The sequence below is a fragment of the Seriola dumerili genome, unplaced genomic scaffold, assembly GCF_002260705.1.
Source record: "Seriola dumerili isolate Sdu_G_001 unplaced genomic scaffold, Sdu_1.0 BDQW01000002.1, whole genome shotgun sequence".
Taxonomy (NCBI): domain Eukaryota; kingdom Metazoa; phylum Chordata; class Actinopteri; order Carangiformes; family Carangidae; genus Seriola; species Seriola dumerili.
The window spans coordinates 660,516-682,506 of NW_019174257.1; the positions used below are offsets into that span (position 1 = coordinate 660,516).

A 21,991-nucleotide genomic window follows, 5' to 3' on the forward strand; every position below is an offset into this window, starting at 1 on the left:
CAACATGTTCTACCTGATTCTGACCACTATTCTGTATTAATATTATTTCACTACCTGTAAAGACAGAACACTTACCGTTTGTTAACTCAACTGTACCTGTTACAAAATCACATCACCTCATTCTTACATGAGCATTACCATCAGTTTGTGTTGTTATTTTCTATAAAATAAATGGAGTATCTGTGGTACTTCAAATAAAAACACATGTGAAGACTTTTTATTACTTTTTTTGCAAATCAACAGGTGGTGCCAAAGCCAAACGAAGGGCAGCTACAACAAATTATCATTGTAATCTCCACAATAATACTGGTTGTCACCCTGGCCCATATCATTTCCTGTTATAGACTAACCTCGGCCCCCCATCTCAGAAAGGAAANTTACCATCAGTTTGTGTTGTTATTTTCTATAAAATAAATGGAGTATCTGTGGTACTTCAAATAAAAACACATGTGAAGACTTTTTATTACTTTTTTTGCAAATCAACAGGTGGTGCCAAAGCCAAACGAAGGGCAGCTACAACAAATTATCATTGTAATCTCCACAATAATACTGGTTGTCACCCTGGCCCATATCATTTCCTGTTATAGACTAACCTCGGCCCCCCATCTCAGAAAGGAAAGTTGATGTGGCCCCCACTGAAAAAAGTTTGGGGACCGCTGACCTACACACTCGGGGAGGTTTAAAGAAGAAACTAGTTGATTCATAACCACTTCTTCTGCCTGTGGCAGTTCTCTTTACTGTCAGGCCAGACACATTTAGTACCAACATGGTCAGATTTTGGTAAAGGTGGCAAAGAATATTCTGCATGTTTAACAGACATATATACAGTATATTTATATATATTCTGTATTCTTTAAAGAAAATAAATCAAATGCTGAATTGAAAAATTCAAAATGAAACAAATTCAAATTAAATAATATATAATATAGATATAGCTGTCACAGAGGGAGGCATTCTTTTTTCATTTCACAACTGTAATGTCATCTATACAAACAGAAAACAGACTAATATAGGACAATGTAACAAGATTTTTAGTCTTATATCACAATTTAGATACATGTCCTACGTCTGGTAATAGGAGAGTCAATCAAACTAACAAATGCAATGTCATGCTACCAACCTGAAAGCGAACGTGTGCAAAAAAAATAAGGGAAAAAATATTGTAATTGACACAAACTGTCACAAGTTTGACAAGCTAATGAGTTCACAATCACACACAACTCAGATGTTATTAACATTACTTGCAGATTTGATTTTTCATTTGGGAATCGAGAACGTAAACTTCTAAATGTTAGATGCCAGACAACTTTTTATCAGGCCATAATGAGCATTCATTTTTCCTTAGATCAGTTTAGGCTGGTACATGCAAATACAAAGGATTGAGTGAAATTGTGCCCATGCTCTAATCTTGTAAAGTTGGCAGAAATTCATTAAGAAATTAAGCATTTTCCATTGTTAGTCTACACCATGTGGCAGGCACATGCCATACACATGCATGCGAGAGATTTCCGAAGCTGTGTGATCTAAAGCAGCATTAAATAGAACTAAATATCTTTCTCATTTGCCAAACTATGTAGCTCTATAACATATATCTATTCAGTCCACTATGCCACATCATCTACAAGACTTGCCCACCTTTGTTCTGGACCAGCATGCATTGTAGCGCAGCAGTGGCCGTGACCTGGCTCAGCCACAGTTCCCAGTACATCTTCTGCTCTGGTCAGCAATCAGTCCCAGTATCCAAAGAAACACTGTGGTTTTCTCAATCCACTGTGCTGACTCCGAGCAATTGTTTCAAAGCTTGACTGTGTCTATTTAGACTCAGACGATGGAGACTGAAAAGCACAAGTGGACATTCTCCTGGCAAAGAATAAGACGCACAAGCTAGTTCTCTAAACCATCTCCTTCGTTGCGGAGTACAAACGCTGTATGAGAAGCAGTCAGAGAGAGACGGAGACCCCCCAGACAAAGTATTTACCCACGCTGTCCTTGAATCAAACCACCTCAACTTCTGAAGTTACAGTAGTGACTTGCAGACTCCTGTTGGGAACTCCCTATTAGCTTTGATGTGGCCTAGGGGAGTCAAGATTTCCAAGGTCCATCTGGAGAGCACAGACATCCATGACTGATGTTCGCTGTGGTTTAACGCACTGTAAGGGATGGCAAAACATGGCACAGAGAGGGAGAGAGAAAGGCGTGTGGTAAAGAGGGGGAGTGGGTTAGGGGCATGTATACACAGAGATTGGGGGGGATAGGGGGGTAGGGCAGGGTATATGGTATGGAGGAAAGTTGAGCTGAATGTGATGTGTGTGTGTGTGTGTGTGTGTGTGTGTGTGTGTGTGTGTGTGTGTGTGTGTGTGTGTGGTGTGGCAGTGTGTGAGGCCTGAACCAGCACTGTGGCCGACAGCAGATGGCTAGTCTAGGGAAAGGGGGAGGACCCATTGACCCCCACTTTTCTTCTGTGTGCGCGCGTGTGCGCGTGTGTGTGTGTGTGTGTGTGTGTGTGTGTGTGTGTGTGTGTGTGTGTGTGTGTGTGTAAATGTGCACAACTGCAACTGCTATAGCCAGGCCGAGCCAACTGTCAGACCTGCTCCTCTTACATAGCTACATATCACCTCACTCTTCTCAGGAATGTTTTTTAATGAAGCAGTGATACTGTGACATACATGTTTGTGATGACTGGAATTGAGACATTTTGACAGACACACAGCAAAAGGCAAATGAAGAAACCCAATCAACAATTATTCGAGTATTCCAAGGCTCAAATGAGGCCACATAATAATCAATATCATCATATATATCATATATGATCAATAATTACAACTGATTTCAGCGCATGAGCCAAGTTCATACTGATCATATTTCTTAAATCACTTTTAAATCTTTCTTAAAAATCAGAACAACACCAAGATGCTGTTCTGCTTGGCCAAGCTCAAAATTCATGTGCTGAAACGTTTGATTGAGGGAGCAGTTGGTCTGCGTGGGGTATGTCGTGTGCCCGTGTGGGTGCCTCGGTGTGTGTGTGTGCTGTCAAGTGTAGCACATGTGCTTTGTGAAGAAACTACGGGCTTTGTGCTTAGCGGAGCTGGGAGGGTATTTGCAAGTCTGAGGGGCACGCCAAGGCAGCAGCCCATAAGACAGCTGGGACAGAGGTGACCCTAGACCCAAAGCACACATAACATGTAGACACACATATCCACATCACATGCACACACATCAATGGTGACACTATCTCCTTGGCTGTCCCTGCACCCTGCTGCTTCCCTTGCAGCTGTTTGTATTAGTGTTTGTGTCTCCGCGTGCCTATAAAGCTTTCACTTCACTAACCAACCACCTCGTGCCAAAGTATTAAACAACACAATAACATCATTTACACACCCTTATCAAAAACAATACAGTTCATATCTCAGGCCCATGACCAGCGAGGTAAGGGTGTATTTTTAGCTGCTGGAGAACAAAACATAGCAACATGACATCCAGAAATAACAGAGCACATAGTGATGGTGGTGCGGAGATAGACGGCTGGCTGCCTGCAGGAAGCCCTAACAAAAACCTGAGACAATGCTGCAGACAAGACCCACATACACAAGCTATTACATAAGTCAATAGGACAGGCCAGAACAGATCCTGTGGCAGACTCAGACAGAAAAGGTGAAGAAGAAGGGAGAGTCACGGATAAAAAAAAAGGGCTGGAGCCTGAGAGACTGCTTTACAGTGATCTACTGTATGTTGTAATTTAGTACCAGCAGGTATTTGTTCTCTGATATTCACCAAATCACACTGAGCCTCAATGATAAATCATGTTGTAACAACTCTATCTGCTGTCTCTTAAAGAGAATAACAGACATGCTGTTCATATCATCAAAGGATATTTGAGGGGAAATTTTAAGATGTGGTCAGTTTCCATCAGAAATGTTAGGGAAATGCAAGGTCTGAAGTAAAGCCAATTTTATTAAAATAGCTTCATATCACTCTCTGTCAGATGTCTTTAAAATCACCACAGACCTCTTAACCCTTTACCCTTCAACTTAATAAGGATACAATCAATTTTTCAATGTTTTCAGATGTTTGTAGAACAATCTAGAAAATAATCTACAGATGAAGCAGTAATGAAAATAATCATTAGTTCCAGCTCTATGTAGTATAAAACTAAAGGAAAGGAAAAGAAAGGCGGCAAAGTCAAGTCTTGAATCAGAATTATATAATATATTATGGAGGCCTGCCAAAAAAACTAAATGTGGGCTGAGATGTCATAGTCAAGCAAACATTGCACAACCTTTATTAAAGCTTTTAAAGCAGTATATCTGTAATCAGATTGTTCAAAAACACCACTAATCAATAGGAAACACAACAAACACATTTTTTGGCAGAAGGATCATTTTGTTGTCCTTGTTTGTGAGAGACATTTTATATAGAGAGTACATATTTAACGGATTTATTCATCAAAAATAATCATTAGTGGAAAAACCAATTAGTGGAACTGTACGTGTGTTAATATGCTTGTTTCTAACATCCATCAACAGTTTGAGAAGCAGTCCATAGAGAATGCACGGCTGGAGAGGAGAGACGAGAGTCAGTTGTTGTTCAAGAGGACCGGACAAAGGACAATAGCCTCATTAATGCCACATCACAAGTGTGTGTGTGTGTGTGTGTGTGTGTGTGTGTGTGTGTGTGTGTGTGTGTGTGTGTGTTGGCTCAGGAAGATATTCCCTTGTTCCTAAGGATGTGAACAGAACACAAAACTTCTGCTTACTGATATCAGTCTGTATCACCCCATCAGTTTATCCGTAGTGGAACTATTGCATATATATATATATATATGTATATATACTATATATATACATATATATATATCATATACATATATATATATATATACAATAAGATATACTATATAGTATTACATACATAGTATATCTATATATAATACACACAACAAACACACACACACAATAGAAACATACACCTATGCACTTGTCCTGTGCCCACTCATGTCCATACTAGCAGATGCACACGTCTACATCAATCAGACCCCCGCCTTTAACAAATCCTGGTGTTGCAACCCTCTCTGAGTAAGTAATTACACAAGCAGGCCGCTGCTGGGAACACCTGTGAATGTTCTCTATTCATCTCTGTCCATACAGCAATCACGTCTGCTGTCTACATGGAAATACACCAATTAGGGAGTGGATAAACACCAGTAAGGGCCTTAGGGCCAGTGGATCATTGTGGAATGAAGAAGAATGGAGCCCTAACCCACGGCTCACCCTGCCCTGCCCTGCTCCTCTCAGGGCTTGTTATGGGTTAATAATGGACTCTAAGTGCTTCCCTCTAGGTGTGCTGGCAAAAAAGGCTAAGTGCTCCTTTATGTGACAGCAGAGAGGATTGGCGGCATATGATGACTTAAAACTAACTCCACATCCACACTGAGGTGGTTTGTTTCAAACACAGGGCAAAATTTGACCTGACAGGCTTTGGTCAAATATATATTTTGGTAAAATAATTCTATTTCAATACATATACAAAATACAGAGTCACATTCAGGCTCCCTGACCTGTTTGGTGCAGAGTACCGGGTGTCTGTTCTTATAAATATCATTCAGTCCTTATGATGTAAAATGAAAAAAAAAAAAAAGAGCAAAAACATGCTTTTGGATTGTTAACAAGTATTTCTACTTCAGCCTTGCTCAATTCCCAAGTCAAAAAGAAAGTGTGTTTTTCTGTCCAGCAGAAGTCATAAATTCACAGAAAAGTACACAGAATGGAAATATTACGCTAATGTCAGAGCACTGTCCTCACTGCAGATCTGCCCGCTCTTGTCAAATACATCATGCAATGTGCTTTGTGTGGATGATTTTAAAATGTCTGGCTGAGATAAGTGTTTATGTGGCCAACTCCCCACAGGTAAAGAGGTGTGTTCACCACAGCAAATCTTTGCAAAGCCTGAAAAGGACACTCTCCTTGTTGCTGCCTCCTTGCTTTTCTCCTTTTCCAATGAGGGTTTACAGTAGAACCCACGGATCTTGACGTCTGAACGGCTAATCTGTGTGTGGTGTGGTTAAGCTGTGTTAAGGTGTAGGTTTAAGCTGCTTTACAATTACTCAGTTAGAAGGACAGACTCAAGCCCAAACGGAAGATTGTACTTCCAGCGTGCTCTTAGTTAGACAGCTGAGATGCCCCTGGCTGCAAAACCAACCCAGTGGAGTAACTATTTTCAATGTGTGCACCATGCAATTACGGTATGTGGTTTATATATTCATCTAACACATATTTTCTCAAATTCAAACTGTATTAACTGCATTATATACCCAATGTAATGATAAAACATAACATGACAGTGGAGCAGCAGGGTGACAGCAGAGTTATTAATAACTTGAAATGAAAAAATGGAGGCTAATATGCAATCAGCAACCATTCTTCAGATAAATCACTCAAAGCCATACAAAAGCAACAACTTGTGTCTCTTCACAGAATAGTCACATTCATCACATGGGATATTTGAGTACAGCAGTGCCATGGGGCACCCAGATTAAGGGTTTCTAATCAACTGGTCAGCTGGTGGATGATTACACTGAAGGAGTAGGACGTGCTGGATAATCCTCAGAAAGAGCTGACCCACATCACAACTTCACTGACAAGGACGCAAAGAAAGAGAGTGAGTGTGTGTGAATGTCTTTATGCATGTGTTGAGTGTTTACAGTAAGTGTGTGTGAGTGCGCATTTCTAGCCAAGTCTCCAGCCTGCAACCCAGAAGATAAGCAGCAGTGATAATGCCAGCAACAGAGGACTGATCCTGGAAGCAAATCAATGCTTAACAGGCTTGGCACAGGGACTGCCCCCCTTTCCTACCCCATATCTAATTTTTTCCCTGCTGCACCATCGCAGCTTAAGAGTGAAAACTCCAATTTAACCAGGAGCCACCACAACAATTTGGCTAGACCTCTCCACAAATTGAAAACATTTGGTGTTTTTAAGCTGACAGATGCATGGGATGGTTTCACCATCTGCACAGCCAATCATTCACTGTTCAGATTAATCCTCACTCTTTAATGATATAAGCTGCAAGAGCGTTGAGGCCAAGGAATAAATACTAGGACTGTGGTTTTGGGAACTACACGAGGTTGACTGGTAGCAGATGCAAAGGCTCAAGGCTGCAACTGAGCGTTGGTTTACATTCACAACAACATTAAAACTTTGGGAAAAAACGACAACTGAGCTAGATAAACCTCTGAATTGTGCTTTGTGTGTGGTAACATTAGTTTATGGCACATTCTTGAACATTTTACTAACTTTTAATGTCATTAACCCTTTTAAGGTAGATTTAGGATTGAGGCTCGTTGCAACAGCCAGGGTTCAACAGAGAGGAAGCCGACAGAGCCAGTCAACTGCAGGGACTAATAGTCGAGGCTTGGCAGTCAGTCGTGGTACAGTGCAGTCTTGGGATGAGGATGAAGGCACAGAGAGACATAAATGATTAAACACACAACCATTACAGAGTGCACAATGGTGCATGCAGTCTTCAGATGTAAGACCATTTTTGATAGTGTTAAAACACTCTACGCTTCCACAAACACATCCATCTAATCATACTTACTGCCACCTCTGAGACAATCAGTCAGACTCATCAGTTTTGCCCCAATTCCTAGCCAGTTTTACCCTGAGGAGGTGTGGCCATGGCTCCTCCTAGTGGTTAATGAGAGTCACTAGGACCTACTAACTAGTTTTTACATGAACAAATCATCTTCACTTCATGATATTATCTTTTAAAGCCTTTTAAAATCTCACCCGTAGCCACGGAAGCATCTGAAACTTGATTTTCCCCAGGTACAGCAGTGGCTTCTGTGTGACTTATCCTGGTTGTTGGGGTTTTAGCACATAGAGTCCATAGAAAAGTGGATTTGTCTGTAATCTAATTTCACCCGTGATGCAAATCAGCTTAGGTTCTTGTATCCTGGATCCAGGCATCTCTTTTCTCCTCTGGGCAGCTTTAACAGTGCTGCACTTTAGGTACAGCTGGCTCTACATTCACTATCAGTCCTGCTGCCAAAAAATATTCCAATCCACTCATCTGCCCCAGTTTCTATGATCTGTTTGGAGTAAAAATAGATCAGCGAATTGCTTTATTTTATTTAAAAAAAAACCTTCAGAAGTAGCATTACTGCTTATTTACACCGTCAACACACCAATCATATTTTTTTTTACCAGCAAGATGTTAGTTTCATTTAAGAAAGGCAAAATATAATGTTTAGGTAACAAATCCTGAAAAGTGATAACCTGCAGTGCAGCCTTGCAATGAATATACCATTAATGAGGCTATTTTCTCAGTAGATTCACCCTCTGTGTCAGTTCAATAGCAAAGGACACTCCTCACTGCAGTGTCTGTATCAGATGAACCCACTGCAGAGACGGAAATCTCGGAAATCCTGACAGGGCTAAAGGGATGGATTCATCAATATGTTGCAGCCACTGCTTCACCAATACGGCTCGTCAACCAACACGCACAGAGGTGGCTGTCTGGATGGCTCCCTTTGAATCAGCAAAGAAGCAGTCTGCACTCCGTCTGTCCTTGAATAGCTCAGTGTTTTTTAGCTGGCCTGTCTGTCTGGTGGGATCTTGTTGAGAGACAGGGACGCTAAATTAGTGATGAGCAAAGGAGAACTGCTGCTCACCTGAGCAGGGGACAGAAGCTGACTCGCCTTCTCTGAAGTGAAAAAAAGAAATTGGTAGCCCAACACTGGAATCTACAGACGTTGAAAAGCTCACTACTACTGAGGAGACATGGAGGAGAGGGAAGGCAGAGGCCACCAGGCCAAGCAAGCATAGCAAGAACCATTTTACACCAATGCCCTCCAGCCTCTTTGTTTGCCCTCCCCTAAAATGACTCGGTGGTATTAGGTATACTGACAGACACTCTAGAGGAAGCATGTGCACATATGAAACCCACTGACACTCAATGGAAAGTCAGGCAGCAACACACAGGCATGTGTTCAACAGACAAACACGCATTCCACATAGACTGGCACCTTTCAATTACATCCCAAAAATCCATCATTTAGGTTATGAAGTATGCTAGTCTGTTATAAAGTGCTTATGAAGCTGGATTAGTGAAACCACTTCAACATGTTGATCTCTGATAGCGGTCAGTAGGAACATTTTTGAAATCATGCTGCCTCTAAAAACAATATCAATAATAGATACAAAAACACACACCAACATCAAATCAGATATGCCGTCAACCCAACACCTCATCCCAGTGACTCACAACCACACAATGCATCTGTTCTTGGACATCTCTTTTTCTGACGTGACACTTTCAACTTCCCAGAATGGGATCAAAACATTTTATCTCAACTTCCTCCACAAGACCTGGTCACATGGCGTCATTGTCAAATAAACATCAAGTTATCTTATCAAGTCAAACACTATAGCTGAACAGATTAATCAAACCGAAAATTGGTTAACTCAATTTAGTCATTTATCACATTAATGACTGTGGTTACATGATGATTTTACAAACTAAAAGATAAAGAAAAAAATTAAAATAACAGATTGAAAAATTAAAAAAAACAAACATTTTTTTAGTTTCTAATCGATGTCGACTTCCTGATGATTCAAACAACCTCCTTAAAAGAACAAGTCCAAATTTCACCCACAAAGAGATACGCGATAATGCTGCATCATTATCACATAAATAGTCTACCAGAAAAAAGGCACTTTGATAGTCAGTGGAAGACTGAATACACAGTCCCAAGCTTCCTCACTTAAGACTCTTTGTTCTATTATTGTGTGCTTTGAAGAGTAGAAGTCTTTCTGCAGAGTGGCTATGTGACTGCATCCTGGCTGCTATAAAAAGGCCACTCCTGCCCCGACATCGGAGAGAAGGGAACAGTGCCGACAGTGAGTGGTGCTGCACTTAGTAGGTCTGTCTGTCTGTGTATGTACTTCAAACTGAGGAGGGTTACTTTTCAGATGTGACAGCCAGGAATTGAAAATGCTTTCCATTCCCAAAAGCTTGCACCTTCTGCATGTCCTCGCTTCTCTCGCAATGGTGTGAGGAAGTTGGGTCTAGGACATCAGCGGAAACTAGACATGTTGAGCCAGTAGTTTTACATCTATGCAGCACATGTGAAGAGACCACCCATTGGATGAGAGATGTGAGTGACGAACAAAACTAACAGCAAGTTGACAGACATCAAATAACACCAAATTTACACTCAGAAAAGCCCTGTATGAATAAAATGCATTACAATGACAATGCCACCTAGTTGGCATCCTGTCATTTTCATTACTTATCACCACAGATCAGCCTCTGAGAGACACTGCCTAAGGGGAGAAGGCTGGGATGAAAGAGGCAGGCCATCCGGGGCATGGCGGAGTCAAGGCTGGGCAGTTTTTCTCCATGGCTCAAAGGGGGGGAGAGATAGTGTAGATCTGTGCTGTCCTCCATGACTCACAGTGCTGACGACAATATCAATGCATAGCTATAGCTCTGAGGCAGGAACATGGTCGATGGTGGGGTGACTAGTACCACCACCTCTGTCTTGTCTGTGTCATTTTTTTCATGTGACCACTAACCCACATTATTCCAGCAATACATGAGTAACCTCATGAATTCACTGATCATGTGAGACTATAGACGTTGAGATATTAAACTTTAATTACGCAGTAGCTTTAAATTTTGATGCTTGCCTGCGTGTAATCACATAATGACAGAAGGTGACTTAAATAATTCACATCGATTTCCCACTGGATCAAACTGTGCAGTCAGCTGGCTGAGTGCGTTGTAACATTAGAAATGATCAGACAGAGGATGTAAGTGAGCATGTGAAACCACTAGGTATTGTAATGTGAGCCTGTGGTGGCTGCCATAGTGACTTAATGGAGTGGAATTGCTACTCAACCTCCGGAGGCAAGAATCACTGTTTACCAAACCACGTATGGCTAAGACAGGCCTTGGAGATAAACTTCACTTGCTAACCTGCGGCCGTGACCCTTTAGGGATAGCCCAGAAAACTCTTCCTCTTTTTCAAAAACATTGTCTTTCCTTTTGGAAGCTTTAGGTCACATGCAGCGCATTACATATGCTCCAACGTACTGATATACTAGTACAAAATTTGAGCAAGTGAGTTATCCATTTTCTGTATAAACTGCCCCATGTCTGCACATACAGACAATGGACAAATTAACACACACACAGAGTAAAATGGATGAGACATGGAAAGCTAATGTTGGTTGGCATGGCTATTTCCGCTAACGCGTCGTTGTCAAACTAGCATGGACTCAGCTAGCAGTCGCTAATCAGCAGCAAACATATAAAAGTAAAACCCGGAGCCCTTCATCGTTACCCACAACCTTGCTAACAAAGTATTTCTATCGTTACCTGAATGCAGCGTGAATATATTGATCCCTGGATCGGGCACGTTGACTGCAGCAGTCCTGCCCGGTGGTGTCCCGGTGCTACTGCCGGGTTCTCGGGGTCTCCTCCCGGCGCCGCTCCCCCGGTTCCCCTTCCCTTGGTGTGGTTGGGACGCGTGGGGCTGTGGTGGCTGGAGTCCGGTCGATGTGCCCTCACCGACGCGGCCTACCTGCTGTCCCATCCCGGTAGTTTGGTGTAAGGACGTTTGGGACGAAGCGAGCAAACCCCCCCTGCGCACCTCTGGCTCACATTCCCCCAAGCTGGAGCGGCCTGGCCCGAATAGTCTTCCTCAATCCCCTCCCCGCTGTTCTTCACCGAGCTAACGTTAACTAGCCCGTATTAGCTCGTTTGGCTAGCCTGTAAGCTAACGTTAGCAGCTATCAGTGAAACCCACCCACCCTGCCTTTAACAATAAAATCGCAACCCCGGCGTGTGACAGCGATTGTCTCTATTCCGGTGGTCCGGATGGTATCCGAGCAGAAATTAACGGTAACCGACGAGTGAGATTCGGTAAAATCTGGAGCTTTTCAGAAGCGTCTTGCCGTTGTCCGGCCGCTGCGCGCCCCCTCTGACGCCGCCATCTTTACCGCAGAACAGAAGATGTGTTGCACAAGGCGGGGGGTTCGCCGCTATCCCCTGTCACCGTGATCCTCCTCCTCTCCAGCACCGACACTAACCGGGTCCCAACAATCCTCGAACACCGGTTCCAGCGGGCGGGGGGCCCATATGGGATGTCTGATCCCAGAGTCCTGGAGAAAAATGCAGACATCACTATCAGCTTTTGTCAAGCCAATGGAGTGTGGTAATATAAGAAATAAGTGCTTCAATAGGCTAAATTCTCTGTACTATAAAACTGTAGATATGCTATTATTTACATAATATAAAACTTTAAAAATATACCCACTCTGCAGATGCCATATATATGTTAAAATGACTGCATCCACATGGGCAAAACATAACCTAATGAACATTTTTGACCCAATATATTTTTTTGGAGATTTCACAGATCTCACTGAACTGCAGAAAGAGCTACTGAAGTGCTTAACATTACTTATGTATTCAGTATTTTGTGCAAATGCATTTCAATACTTACTATTTACAGCACTTACTATAGACAGCACATTCGTAAAAGATTAAGAAGCAAAAGGAACATACTTCATTTTTTTTATTCTTAACAGTTCTCATACTTTGATGTGTCTACCATCAAAAAACAGAACAACATACTGATTCATATAATTGTCACCTGACACAATAGACTATTCAAGACCAGAAAAAGAATTGATCACAATGAACACAAATATCACAGTAAAGAGGCAAAGCTCTGCGCACAAAAATAAATAGCTCATCTAAATAAACAGCATTTCTGTAGCTTGGCCCCTTTCACCACTATAAATATTATCATTCTTAGCAAAATCTCAAAGGCGTAAAGCAAAATTAAAACTTCAGCCAAATGTGGAGTTCTTAAGAGCTCAAACTCATAAACGTAGCATTAAGTACCACAGGGTATTCCAATAATTCTGCTATCATCTGTACATATTAAAAAAATAAGTTGCTGGTACTTGTGTTGTTTGTTAATATTCATTTTGTAAATGACTGTAGTGAAGCCTCTCTACCCAAAATGAGCAGAGGATCAAAAATAAAAACTTTTGATACAGTGCCACCTTGTGGTCATACAGTTTTTAGAAGTGCTGAGTTTCCCATTGCTGGTTGTGTATCTCATTATTCACAAGCATAAATACACTCTCCCTGCATTGAATTGGCAACATGAACTGTGCAATGATTGACTTGTGATTTCCTCCAAATAATACAAATGTATAAACACATTATTTCGAGACCAAGAGGGCTAAAAGCACACTGAGCAGATAAATTTCTTTTCCGTTAGTTTGACATGAAAATTACTGTTGTGTAAAATGTATACTTGGTATGATTTAAACAAAAAAACACTGTCTTATTTAACCTACGGAGTATCCGACAAAGCAAACTCTAGCCCTTAGTGGTAATCAAGTATCATCACTATTTGGGTGTTAAAATATTCTAGCAGCCAGCTGCAACAGTTTTACATTAGTAGCCATTCTGTAGTGATTCACCCTTTCGGTTGAAATCACTGTACATAACTCACATAACATTGGTCATGAAAAAAATGTATCATTTAGTTTCACAAGAAATTTTCTCTATGACGCTAGATGCATGTTTAAACCATTTCAATTCAATAACCAACAATACATTCAGCAGTCACAGAGTACATTAACTCCCCACATCATAATTGTCATCTGTTTTGTTTAAGATTTTGTTTTATGGAGTTCAGTATCATGATTTTTAATGAGGGTCTAACTTCCTTACTTGTGGCTTGACAGATGGTAAAGAGAAAAACTTTGTATTAAATTTGGGATTTGGAAAATGTAATAGTTCAGGTATGAAAGCTCTATGCCTGAATCATCACAGTTTCACATTTACTATAAAATTACCTCACAACTACATGAGCATCTCAAATGCCACTTTCATTTTCCTCTTTAGAGAAGAGGACCGCAAGTTATAATAGAGACACCAGAGTTTCTCATAGATTTATACAAAACACCAAATAGTGTCCGCTTTTCAAAATAAATCTTGGAGGCAGTGAATATAAATAATATGAAATGTTTTTCCAAGCAGCATACTGAATGTCCTTCACAATAGAATAGCAGTTGCAAACTTTGTTAAATATTAACCATTACTGCATATGTGTAAATATTGTTTGTACTGTGTAATGTTTGTATTCAGCTGCCACATAATTATTGTCACAATTCTATTGGCACAGGGAGTGGTTTCACAGTTGATCAAGGCAAAAGTAATGGGAATACATCTGAAAAATAAATAGCACATAAAAATAAAAGAGTTCACATGTGGTTTTATGTGAACTTGTCATTTTGTTGTGGGGTTGCCTTTGACAACATAAACATATAAGTAAGGCATCATTGTGACTCAGATGTTAAGAGTAAAGAACATTTTGGCAAATACTTATTGGACCTCTTCCCTACATTCATACACAGACTCAGCCATGACCTTAGTGCAATAAAAAAAAAAAAAAAATTAAAGACCAGAAGTTGTGAAAGTAACAGAAAGGTGGGCCAGATTTATACTGATCAGTGATAGTCCTCAGCAATAGTCCAGACACAGGTCACAGCATATCAGAGTCCACCATCAAGCCTCTCTGACAGCTCCAGGAGCGAGGCTTCAGTAACTCTAGGAAGGACGGCTGAAACATAAACACCACCATATGAAGCCGAAGTTATTATCTAAACTTAAGACAGATGAAGCAAAAACAACAAACTTTCAGATGAATTACACTGTATCCATACATACATGTCCTCTAAACACATGATGTGTGTTTAGAGGACAACATATCAAGATGTTGGACAAGGCAATGGTAAAGGTGTTACCTCCTTCAGGGGACAGTAGCGCTGGGCATACCACTCATGGGAGTACAGACAGATAATGACTCCCTGACCCAAGAAGAGGGATGTCCACATGATTATGTTCCAGATGGGACCTTTCCTTTGGTCATGCAGAATGAAGTTGAACATCACTGTGAGAGGATGAAGAAAGAAGATGAGAGTGGAAGAATAATGAAAAGATAAAATTACAATTTTTGTGAGTTTAATGACTCAGACCAGACAATCCTGTTAGCTAAATTTTCAAGCAATTTTGTGGATCAAACAAAGTATATACAGTATATCGAGAAATATTTTGGGTCACGTGTCTGTATGTTCTTTAGGCACTTTTAAACAGCAGTGAGGTGTGATAACAGCAAGGTGTGTAGTAGTATTTCTTCTTACTTCCAAAGCACATAAAAAGGCAGAAGAGCACAGGATAGAAAAAGCCAAAGCAGATGGCGAGAATGTACTCATGGACCACCGCTGACACTGTAAACACAAACAGCATGGCTGCCGGTCTGAAACGCTTCTGAGACATCTAGAATGACAACAGAGAGAAATGACAAGTCGAAACATCAGTGGCTTACAGGTTTAATGTGATCCATGCATTTTTACATTGGAAATCACTTGGAAAATTAGTTTATCGTTAGAAAACAGCAAATAATAAACATACATGCTGCTGTTGTGGTTTTAAAGACTGTACTGCATCAACAGAAAAAAAAAAAAAAAAAAAACCTCACCCACAGGAAATCCCGGTACACATAGTAGTACAACCAGTCATGGACCACTACATTCCAAGTGCGATAGTAATTGGCAAAAGAGGTTGAATTCCACCAATCCTGTTATGTGTGATTGAAATTGAAAGAAGTCAAATATAAAATACAGCATAATTAACACACATGAAATAAAATACAATAAATCCTGATCTATATTTTTCAGTAGATAATAAAGTGAAAGCAAAAGAAGACCACCTTGTAAAACATCCTATCAGCAAAACGAAGCATCTCAGCAAATGCATTGAGCCAACAGTGGAGGAAGGCAAAGAATCCCAGGAAGAGAACCAACACTCCTGCAAAGAAAGAAAGAGGCTTTATCATGAATGTGGCTGTTACAACAATACTGCAACTCTCTTCTCCTGGCATTAAAAAAAAAAACAAACAAACAAAAAATGAATCAAAATCTGATCTTACCTGGCAGGATGGAGTTAAAGACACAGAGGACCATGGCCTTCAGGTCAAACAGCTGTAGACTGACACTGCGAAACTGAGGGATGCACAGCCGCACAAACACGTAATAGGCATAAAACAGACAGCCTAGTACCTGTGAGGTGGGAATGGTTGGAATCGTCAGAAAAATTGACTATTATTCATGGCTTGAAATCTTAAGTAAGGTCAGCTGTAAAATGTAAAAGAGGGTTGGCACCTGAAGTAACTTTGTGGCCACGTAGCCCCATCTGATCACTGGGTTCCTGCATTACAAGTGAAACAAGATTTGATCACACATGCCCTGTTTAATGCAAGACAACACTGCTATGAGTTCAGGTCTCAAAAGGACATCAAAAAATGCCAACTGACAGATATAGACAGCATCTGTTTACCTGGGGTACTTGTCTCTGTAAATGAGTGTAGGTGCAAACAGGAAGTAGAGATACTGAGAAACCTGAGGGACCACAGGGCTAGGACCTGTAGATAAAAGGGGAGTCTGTTTATCCACATTAAGACTAAGAGAAAAGGGGAAGAAAGTAGCGGTGAGAAAGAAAGGAATTGTGTGAATTAGCAAATAGCAACTATACATGGATACACAAGAGAAAAAGAAGAAAAAAAGATGTTTTAGTGGTAAAGTTACATACTAGTCTTATCTTTAGCCCAGGCCAGAACTCTTGGTACATTCTCCCTGACAAAGGAGTGTGCTTTCATCATTAGTCGCACCTGGAATTAAATTTTACCACAGATTTTATTCAAGAAGGGAGGGTGGTTTTATATAATAGATTTCAAAAAAGGCATTTGTAAGTGTTTACATAAGGCAAGAATTATAGCATAATACAACACGCCGACTGCAACTCCATTGATCAAACTAAAAGCGGCCACACTGGTCATCTACCTGTTCTAGGATGATGATGAAGCAGGACGCAGGTGGCAAACTGTTGGTCACCACCACATATGTGGGGAGGAATCCCAGACCCAGAGCTTGGTAGAGCAGGAATACAGAACCAAACAGCAAATTGTACAAGCTGGGGTGACTATAAGACCCATACTGGGTATGTGACCACAGATGGAAAAGAGCATAGGGAACCAGCAACACAGACAGGAACATGCAGATCCATGTGCACACCACCAGGGGGGACTGTCCAAATGCATAGACCAGCAGGTCAAAGTCCAACACCAGTCTGAGGCAAAGGAGAAAAAATAGACAGAAACTTTAAGGCTCTGCTCATGACAGATTATCTCAGCAAGTTCAAAATATATGATATAAACTTAAAGAATCTAAATAAAACATAAACAAAGGCAAAAGAAAACAGACAAGATGATGATTTGTCAAGTGAACTGACTCAACAAGCATGGACACAGAATCAAAAGCATAATGCGTAGCAGTCTTATATTACCTGCCTTCATCAATGAAATCTACCACAAGTGTACTGAGGATAAAGAGAATGAGGAGGGCAATAAACATGTGGTAGATGGTCCTGATGTGGTTCACCTCAAACAGCTCACTGCAGAAAAACAAACACACAATCATCAAGCAGCAGTAAAACTGTCAACCGTAACAAATATATATTATAATGTACCTGGGACTTGTGTATGCAGTATTTATATGACTTTAACATCAAAGTGTCAACTTACTCTAGGAGGGACCTGCGACTGACAAACTGCTTTCCCTGGCCATGAGGAGGACGAAAATGTCTAAAAGGAAGCAGAGTGAAACCAGTGACTGGTGATTTTATTATCTTCATAGGAGGAAGAGCATGTGTACGAGCATGAGAGAAAATGGGACAGTTTCTCCACATAGGCTGTAATCCCATATATACCCCATTTAAAGCAACATAAACAGCAACATTTGATTTGATAGAAAAGCTGAATGGCAATACCTGAGTTTGCTCCTCTCCTTCTCTGACAGTGGGGGTGAGAAGACAGCGGGAATAGGTGCAGGCTCCAGGCTGGCTGACTCTTCAATAAGACAGTCCATGAAGTCATTGACCTGACTGTCAAACTGACGCATCAGGTCACTCTTCAGGAACTGAGAAACAAAAAAGGACACAAAAAAGTTATCATTCACAGTCTGCAAATACTTGAACAACTATGGTGTATTTTGCATTTCTGTGGGGGTAATGATGTTCTTCCTGAATATGCAAATTTGGTGTTATGTTGCAAAAATTCACTGCTTCAATTACATTGTCACTGCGTTTCTTTTTACAATATTGCTCAAGAAAGAATAATTTTCTCAAGTGTCCTAAGGCAACTCACTGAACCACCCAATGTCATCAGCAGTTTCTCTGGAGAAGAGCATTAGCAGTACAGCTAAAATGTAAATGTAGTCCTGAATAAAACATTTTGTTACAATAAAATGGCTGTATTATTTAATGGATTGAACTGATACAATGGACTGACAACGGTACACAGTTTGCGCATAAAGCATATAAAGCCCTTGCATAGTGCTCTTAACTGCATAATGAATTTGCATGTTTATCAACAGTCAACACCAAACCAGAGTACTTTCATGACAAAAGCATTTCTGTATACGATGATGTGTATGATGACACTATAACTGTCAGTCAACACTGACACATACAGTATGTGTGACAAACTGCTTGTATTGCTTGCAGCATTTGTGCAACTGCCCCAGTGTATGATGCATGCTGTTTAGCACAAGGAAGTCTGCAGTTATCTTTAGTAAATAAGTGTAAAGTCACTCTTCTAACATCACTAAATGCATCATGAACTTTATTTTAATTATCATGTTTCACATGCAGCTACATTTGATTTCAAGATATGAATTTACTTTCATATCAACTGTCATTTTGTTGTAGTTTATAAAGTTTTACAAACAATGTTGATCAGATTGTGACAAAATACCCACATCTAAACATAAATAAGAATGCTATAAGGCTGCTACTGATGGAAATATACCAAACAAATGAAATAAAAATTTGCTGTATTTTTGACTCTGTGTTAATCTAAACCAAATTACTCACTCTCAACAGCAGGGTGAAAAAACAACAATATATCAATTGGAGGAAACCCAAGATCCCTCCAATTTAAAATTCCCCTGTTCTTTTTTTTTTTTTTGAATTTACTTTCATATCAACTGTCATTTTGTTGTAGTTTATAAAGTTTTACAAACAATGTTGATCAGATTGTGACAAAATACCCACATCTAAACATAAATAAGAATGCTATAAGGCTGCTACTGATGGAAATATACCAAACAAATGAAATAAAAATTTGCTGTATTTTTGACTCTGTGTTAATCTAAACCAAATTACTCACTCTCAACAGCAGGGTGAAAAAACAACAATATATCAATTGGGGGAAACCCAAAATCCCCCCAATTTAAAATTCCCCTTTTTTTTTTTTTTTTTTTTTTTTTTTAAATAAAGATACCTGAATTACTGACCTCTGCTTTCCTTTTCAGTTGTAGCTTTTTGCTGATGACATGTTCCACTTCAATTTTTCCTAAAATTGGAAAGAGAACATAAAATAACAATTGTCAACATGCTGCTTTGAAACCTACCAATGTAAATACAACACTATGCTATGGACACACCCAAATTAACAATAGGGCCAACTGAGTTGCCAAGTGACCCTGTCTAAACAGAACATTTTAATAAATGACGGACAGATAACATTCAAGAGGCTATCTGTAAGGCGTGTGAGATATCACACAAGAAGAAATCCCCCTGGTATTATTGTTCATGTAGAATTAGAATCTGTTTTTAATAGCACACATAACCCTAAACAAAGGACTTTATATTTTGGGATTGAAATTTTAAACAGTGACTTAAACATCTGACAGTGTGCTAATACATTCATGTCTAGTGTCTGACAAAGTAAGCTAATTTGAATGCTTGTGACTAAGGTTATTGTAGGTTATTAGTCATGACAGCTCTCGTATGAGGAACAAGTTCAATCAATTACAGAGGTCAGTCACACAAGCAACAGTAGCACTCCACCCATGAGACCAGTGTTTATCAGTCATCATTTTCACAATCAGTTAATCACTTGGGAGTCAGATGAGCAGTAAGCAGTCTCTACCCTGGTTAACCACACAAGTTGTACCACGGGTCAAATTATGCTCAAGAGAAAGACATCATCATCATATGGCATGGGTTCAGTGAGTAACACATCCAAGGAAATTAAGGGGTTGAGTCAACCTTCACCTTTCATCTCAAATTTCACAGAAATAAAAAAGATCAATGTCCTCTTCCTTAGCCCTGCTGATGAGGGAGATGAGTTTGTCTTACCATTGCTGGTAATGTGGTTGTCTCCATTGCCTTGCCAATGTTCTCCTGGACTATGTTCCCCATCCAAAGAGCTATCTAAGTCAGGGAAGGTGGGCATTTTAGGAAAGGCTCGGCAGCGGGACCGGAGGACACTGTCCTCCCCATTCTCCATCCTAAAGAAACAAATTCAATTCAAGGTGAAGAAACAAAAAGTGGCAGCATGACCAAAGTGAAGGTACTATGTCTTGTGGACACATAACGAAGCAGGATTCTCACACCACCTCACATGGGTAAGAAATGCTAAGTATTTCGACTGACAGACAAAGCAAACCCAGTTGACAATCAAATCAGCCTCACATGACACAGAGACACAGCAGATAGACAGCTAACACTTTAGTTAGCTCTCGCCAGCTAATATTACAAGAGGCGATTAAAATGAGCTAAATAGACAGCTAACCAGCCCAATGGTTTTATTATGATGTAACGCTAACATTACTCTTACGATAATGCTTCTGCCTGTTGATAGTCACGACTGTTAGCTCTGGTGAACAGCTAGTCCATTTAGCCAGCCTGTTGACGTCTACCGTTAGCTACGGAGCAGGTTGACAGAAACGTTGACTGACACCGAAGAAAATGTAATAAAAATGCTGACCATCGACTTCCTGCAAACTTACTCGCTTCAATCGCCGGGTGCACTCCTATTCAGCTAACCTCCGACGTGACCGAGTCGAAACTCAGATGTGCAACTCCCTCAGTCACAACAATCTGAGCAGCTGCTCACCTTCCCCATTGAAAAACACAGAGGAGATGATGAGCAGGGCAGCGGCTGCTGATTGGCCCAAAGTCTCTCCTCCTTTCGACGTCACCGGCGCCCACAACATCGGCCACAGCTGTCATCAGACTAAATCATCAGAGCAACAGCAATTGCCACAGCCGTCTAAAGCAAACCAAAGTAAATAAATCTAATACAGATATAACTGTCCTGAAGGATTAAGTCAAATTCAAATTATACCCCAACTTAACTGGGCTGTTAATAGTTTCTAGACAGGACTATATGTCATGTCAATAGCTTGTGATAAACTACAGATATTTAAAAACACAAACTCTTCCATATAAAGAAAGTTCACATGAACCGATTAACCTGCTAGGGGGAACTATGGGAGGGACGGTGTCTGTATGCTGGGCAATGACGTGGCCCAGGATCAGCTGTGTTCATGACAGACAAAAGGGAAAGGCCCCACACCAGGACCCCCAGACTGAAAACATTTTGCGTCTCTTTCTGGTTGTTTTGTTTCTCTTTATGGTAGTATTGAATCTCTGTTTTGTGTCTCTTTGTGGTGATTTTGTGTCTTAACTGAGTTCTATGACTTTCAAACAAAAATACTAAGATTCTCTTCACACAGAGGCCCTGGCCCATGGACCCCCTGACCTTTCGGACCACTGGTAGGCCTGTTCGGTAATCCATCCATACCTGTGTTGCAATTAAACCCAAATCAAGTACAAGAACACTTTTAACTGCAATAATGACAAAGATAAAACTATACTTTGAAGCCCCTCTTCAGATAATAAAGCATATTCACCTCATGGACCTTATCTATTTTAGTACTATATATTTCCACATTTCTCCCAAAAAGTTGCAATAAAAAAAACCAACACACAAAACAATAGTGCCACAATGAATGTGGGGCTTATTGGGCCTTACCTACATGCATGCATGTTAGCTTAATGT

At 40.5% G+C, this 21,991-nt stretch overlaps 2 protein-coding genes across 3 annotated transcripts in view; both read right to left on the reverse strand.

Moving 5' to 3' along the window:
* abl2 (ABL proto-oncogene 2, non-receptor tyrosine kinase) overlaps positions 1–11,986 on the reverse strand; it is a 28,481-nt gene extending 16,495 nt beyond the window's left edge. The window contains exon 1 of the mRNA XM_022743307.1: positions 11,380–11,986. Coding sequence (XP_022599028.1) covers positions 11,380–11,596 — 217 coding nt within the window. The 5' untranslated portion in view covers positions 11,597–11,986. The remainder of the gene's footprint in view (positions 1–11,379) is intronic.
* Positions 11,987–12,629: 643 nt separating this feature from the next.
* On the reverse strand, positions 12,630–20,987 carry soat1 (sterol O-acyltransferase 1). Of its 2 annotated transcripts, none has more exons than XM_022758120.1 (16): positions 20,937–20,987; positions 20,284–20,435; positions 19,437–19,495; positions 17,911–18,059; positions 17,666–17,725; positions 17,428–17,535; positions 16,926–17,211; positions 16,675–16,753; positions 16,423–16,507; positions 16,248–16,293; positions 16,016–16,088; positions 15,797–15,894; positions 15,566–15,664; positions 15,228–15,363; positions 14,832–14,977; positions 12,630–14,647 (listed from the first exon to the last, which is right to left on the reverse strand). In XM_022758120.1, the coding sequence occupies exons 2-16, from the start codon at positions 20,432–20,434 to the stop codon at positions 14,570–14,572; spliced, it is 1,653 nt and encodes a 550-aa protein (XP_022613841.1). In that variant the 5' UTR covers position 20,435; positions 20,937–20,987; the 3' UTR covers positions 12,630–14,569. The 2 variants fall into 2 exon arrangements, with proteins under 2 accessions (XP_022613841.1, XP_022613921.1); XM_022758200.1 differs by having other exon boundaries at positions 16,016–16,145.
* Positions 20,988–21,991: the final 1,004 nt, after the last annotated feature.

Bases quoted from the DNA above. Each gene is read 5' to 3' on its own strand.
- soat1 (XM_022758200.1), bottom strand. From the start codon at position 20,434: ATGGAGAATGGGGAGGACAGTGTCCTCCGGTCCCGCTGCCGAGCCTTT. The intron at 16,508-16,674 runs GTATGTAACTTT...TTTTATCTACAG, and splicing joins CTGGGCTAAAGATAAGACTA to GTCCTAGCCCTGTGGTCCCT. The intron at 15,895-16,015 runs GTAAGATCAGAT...CTTTCTTTGCAG, and splicing joins CTTTAACTCCATCCTGCCAG to GAGTGTTGGTTCTCTTCCTG.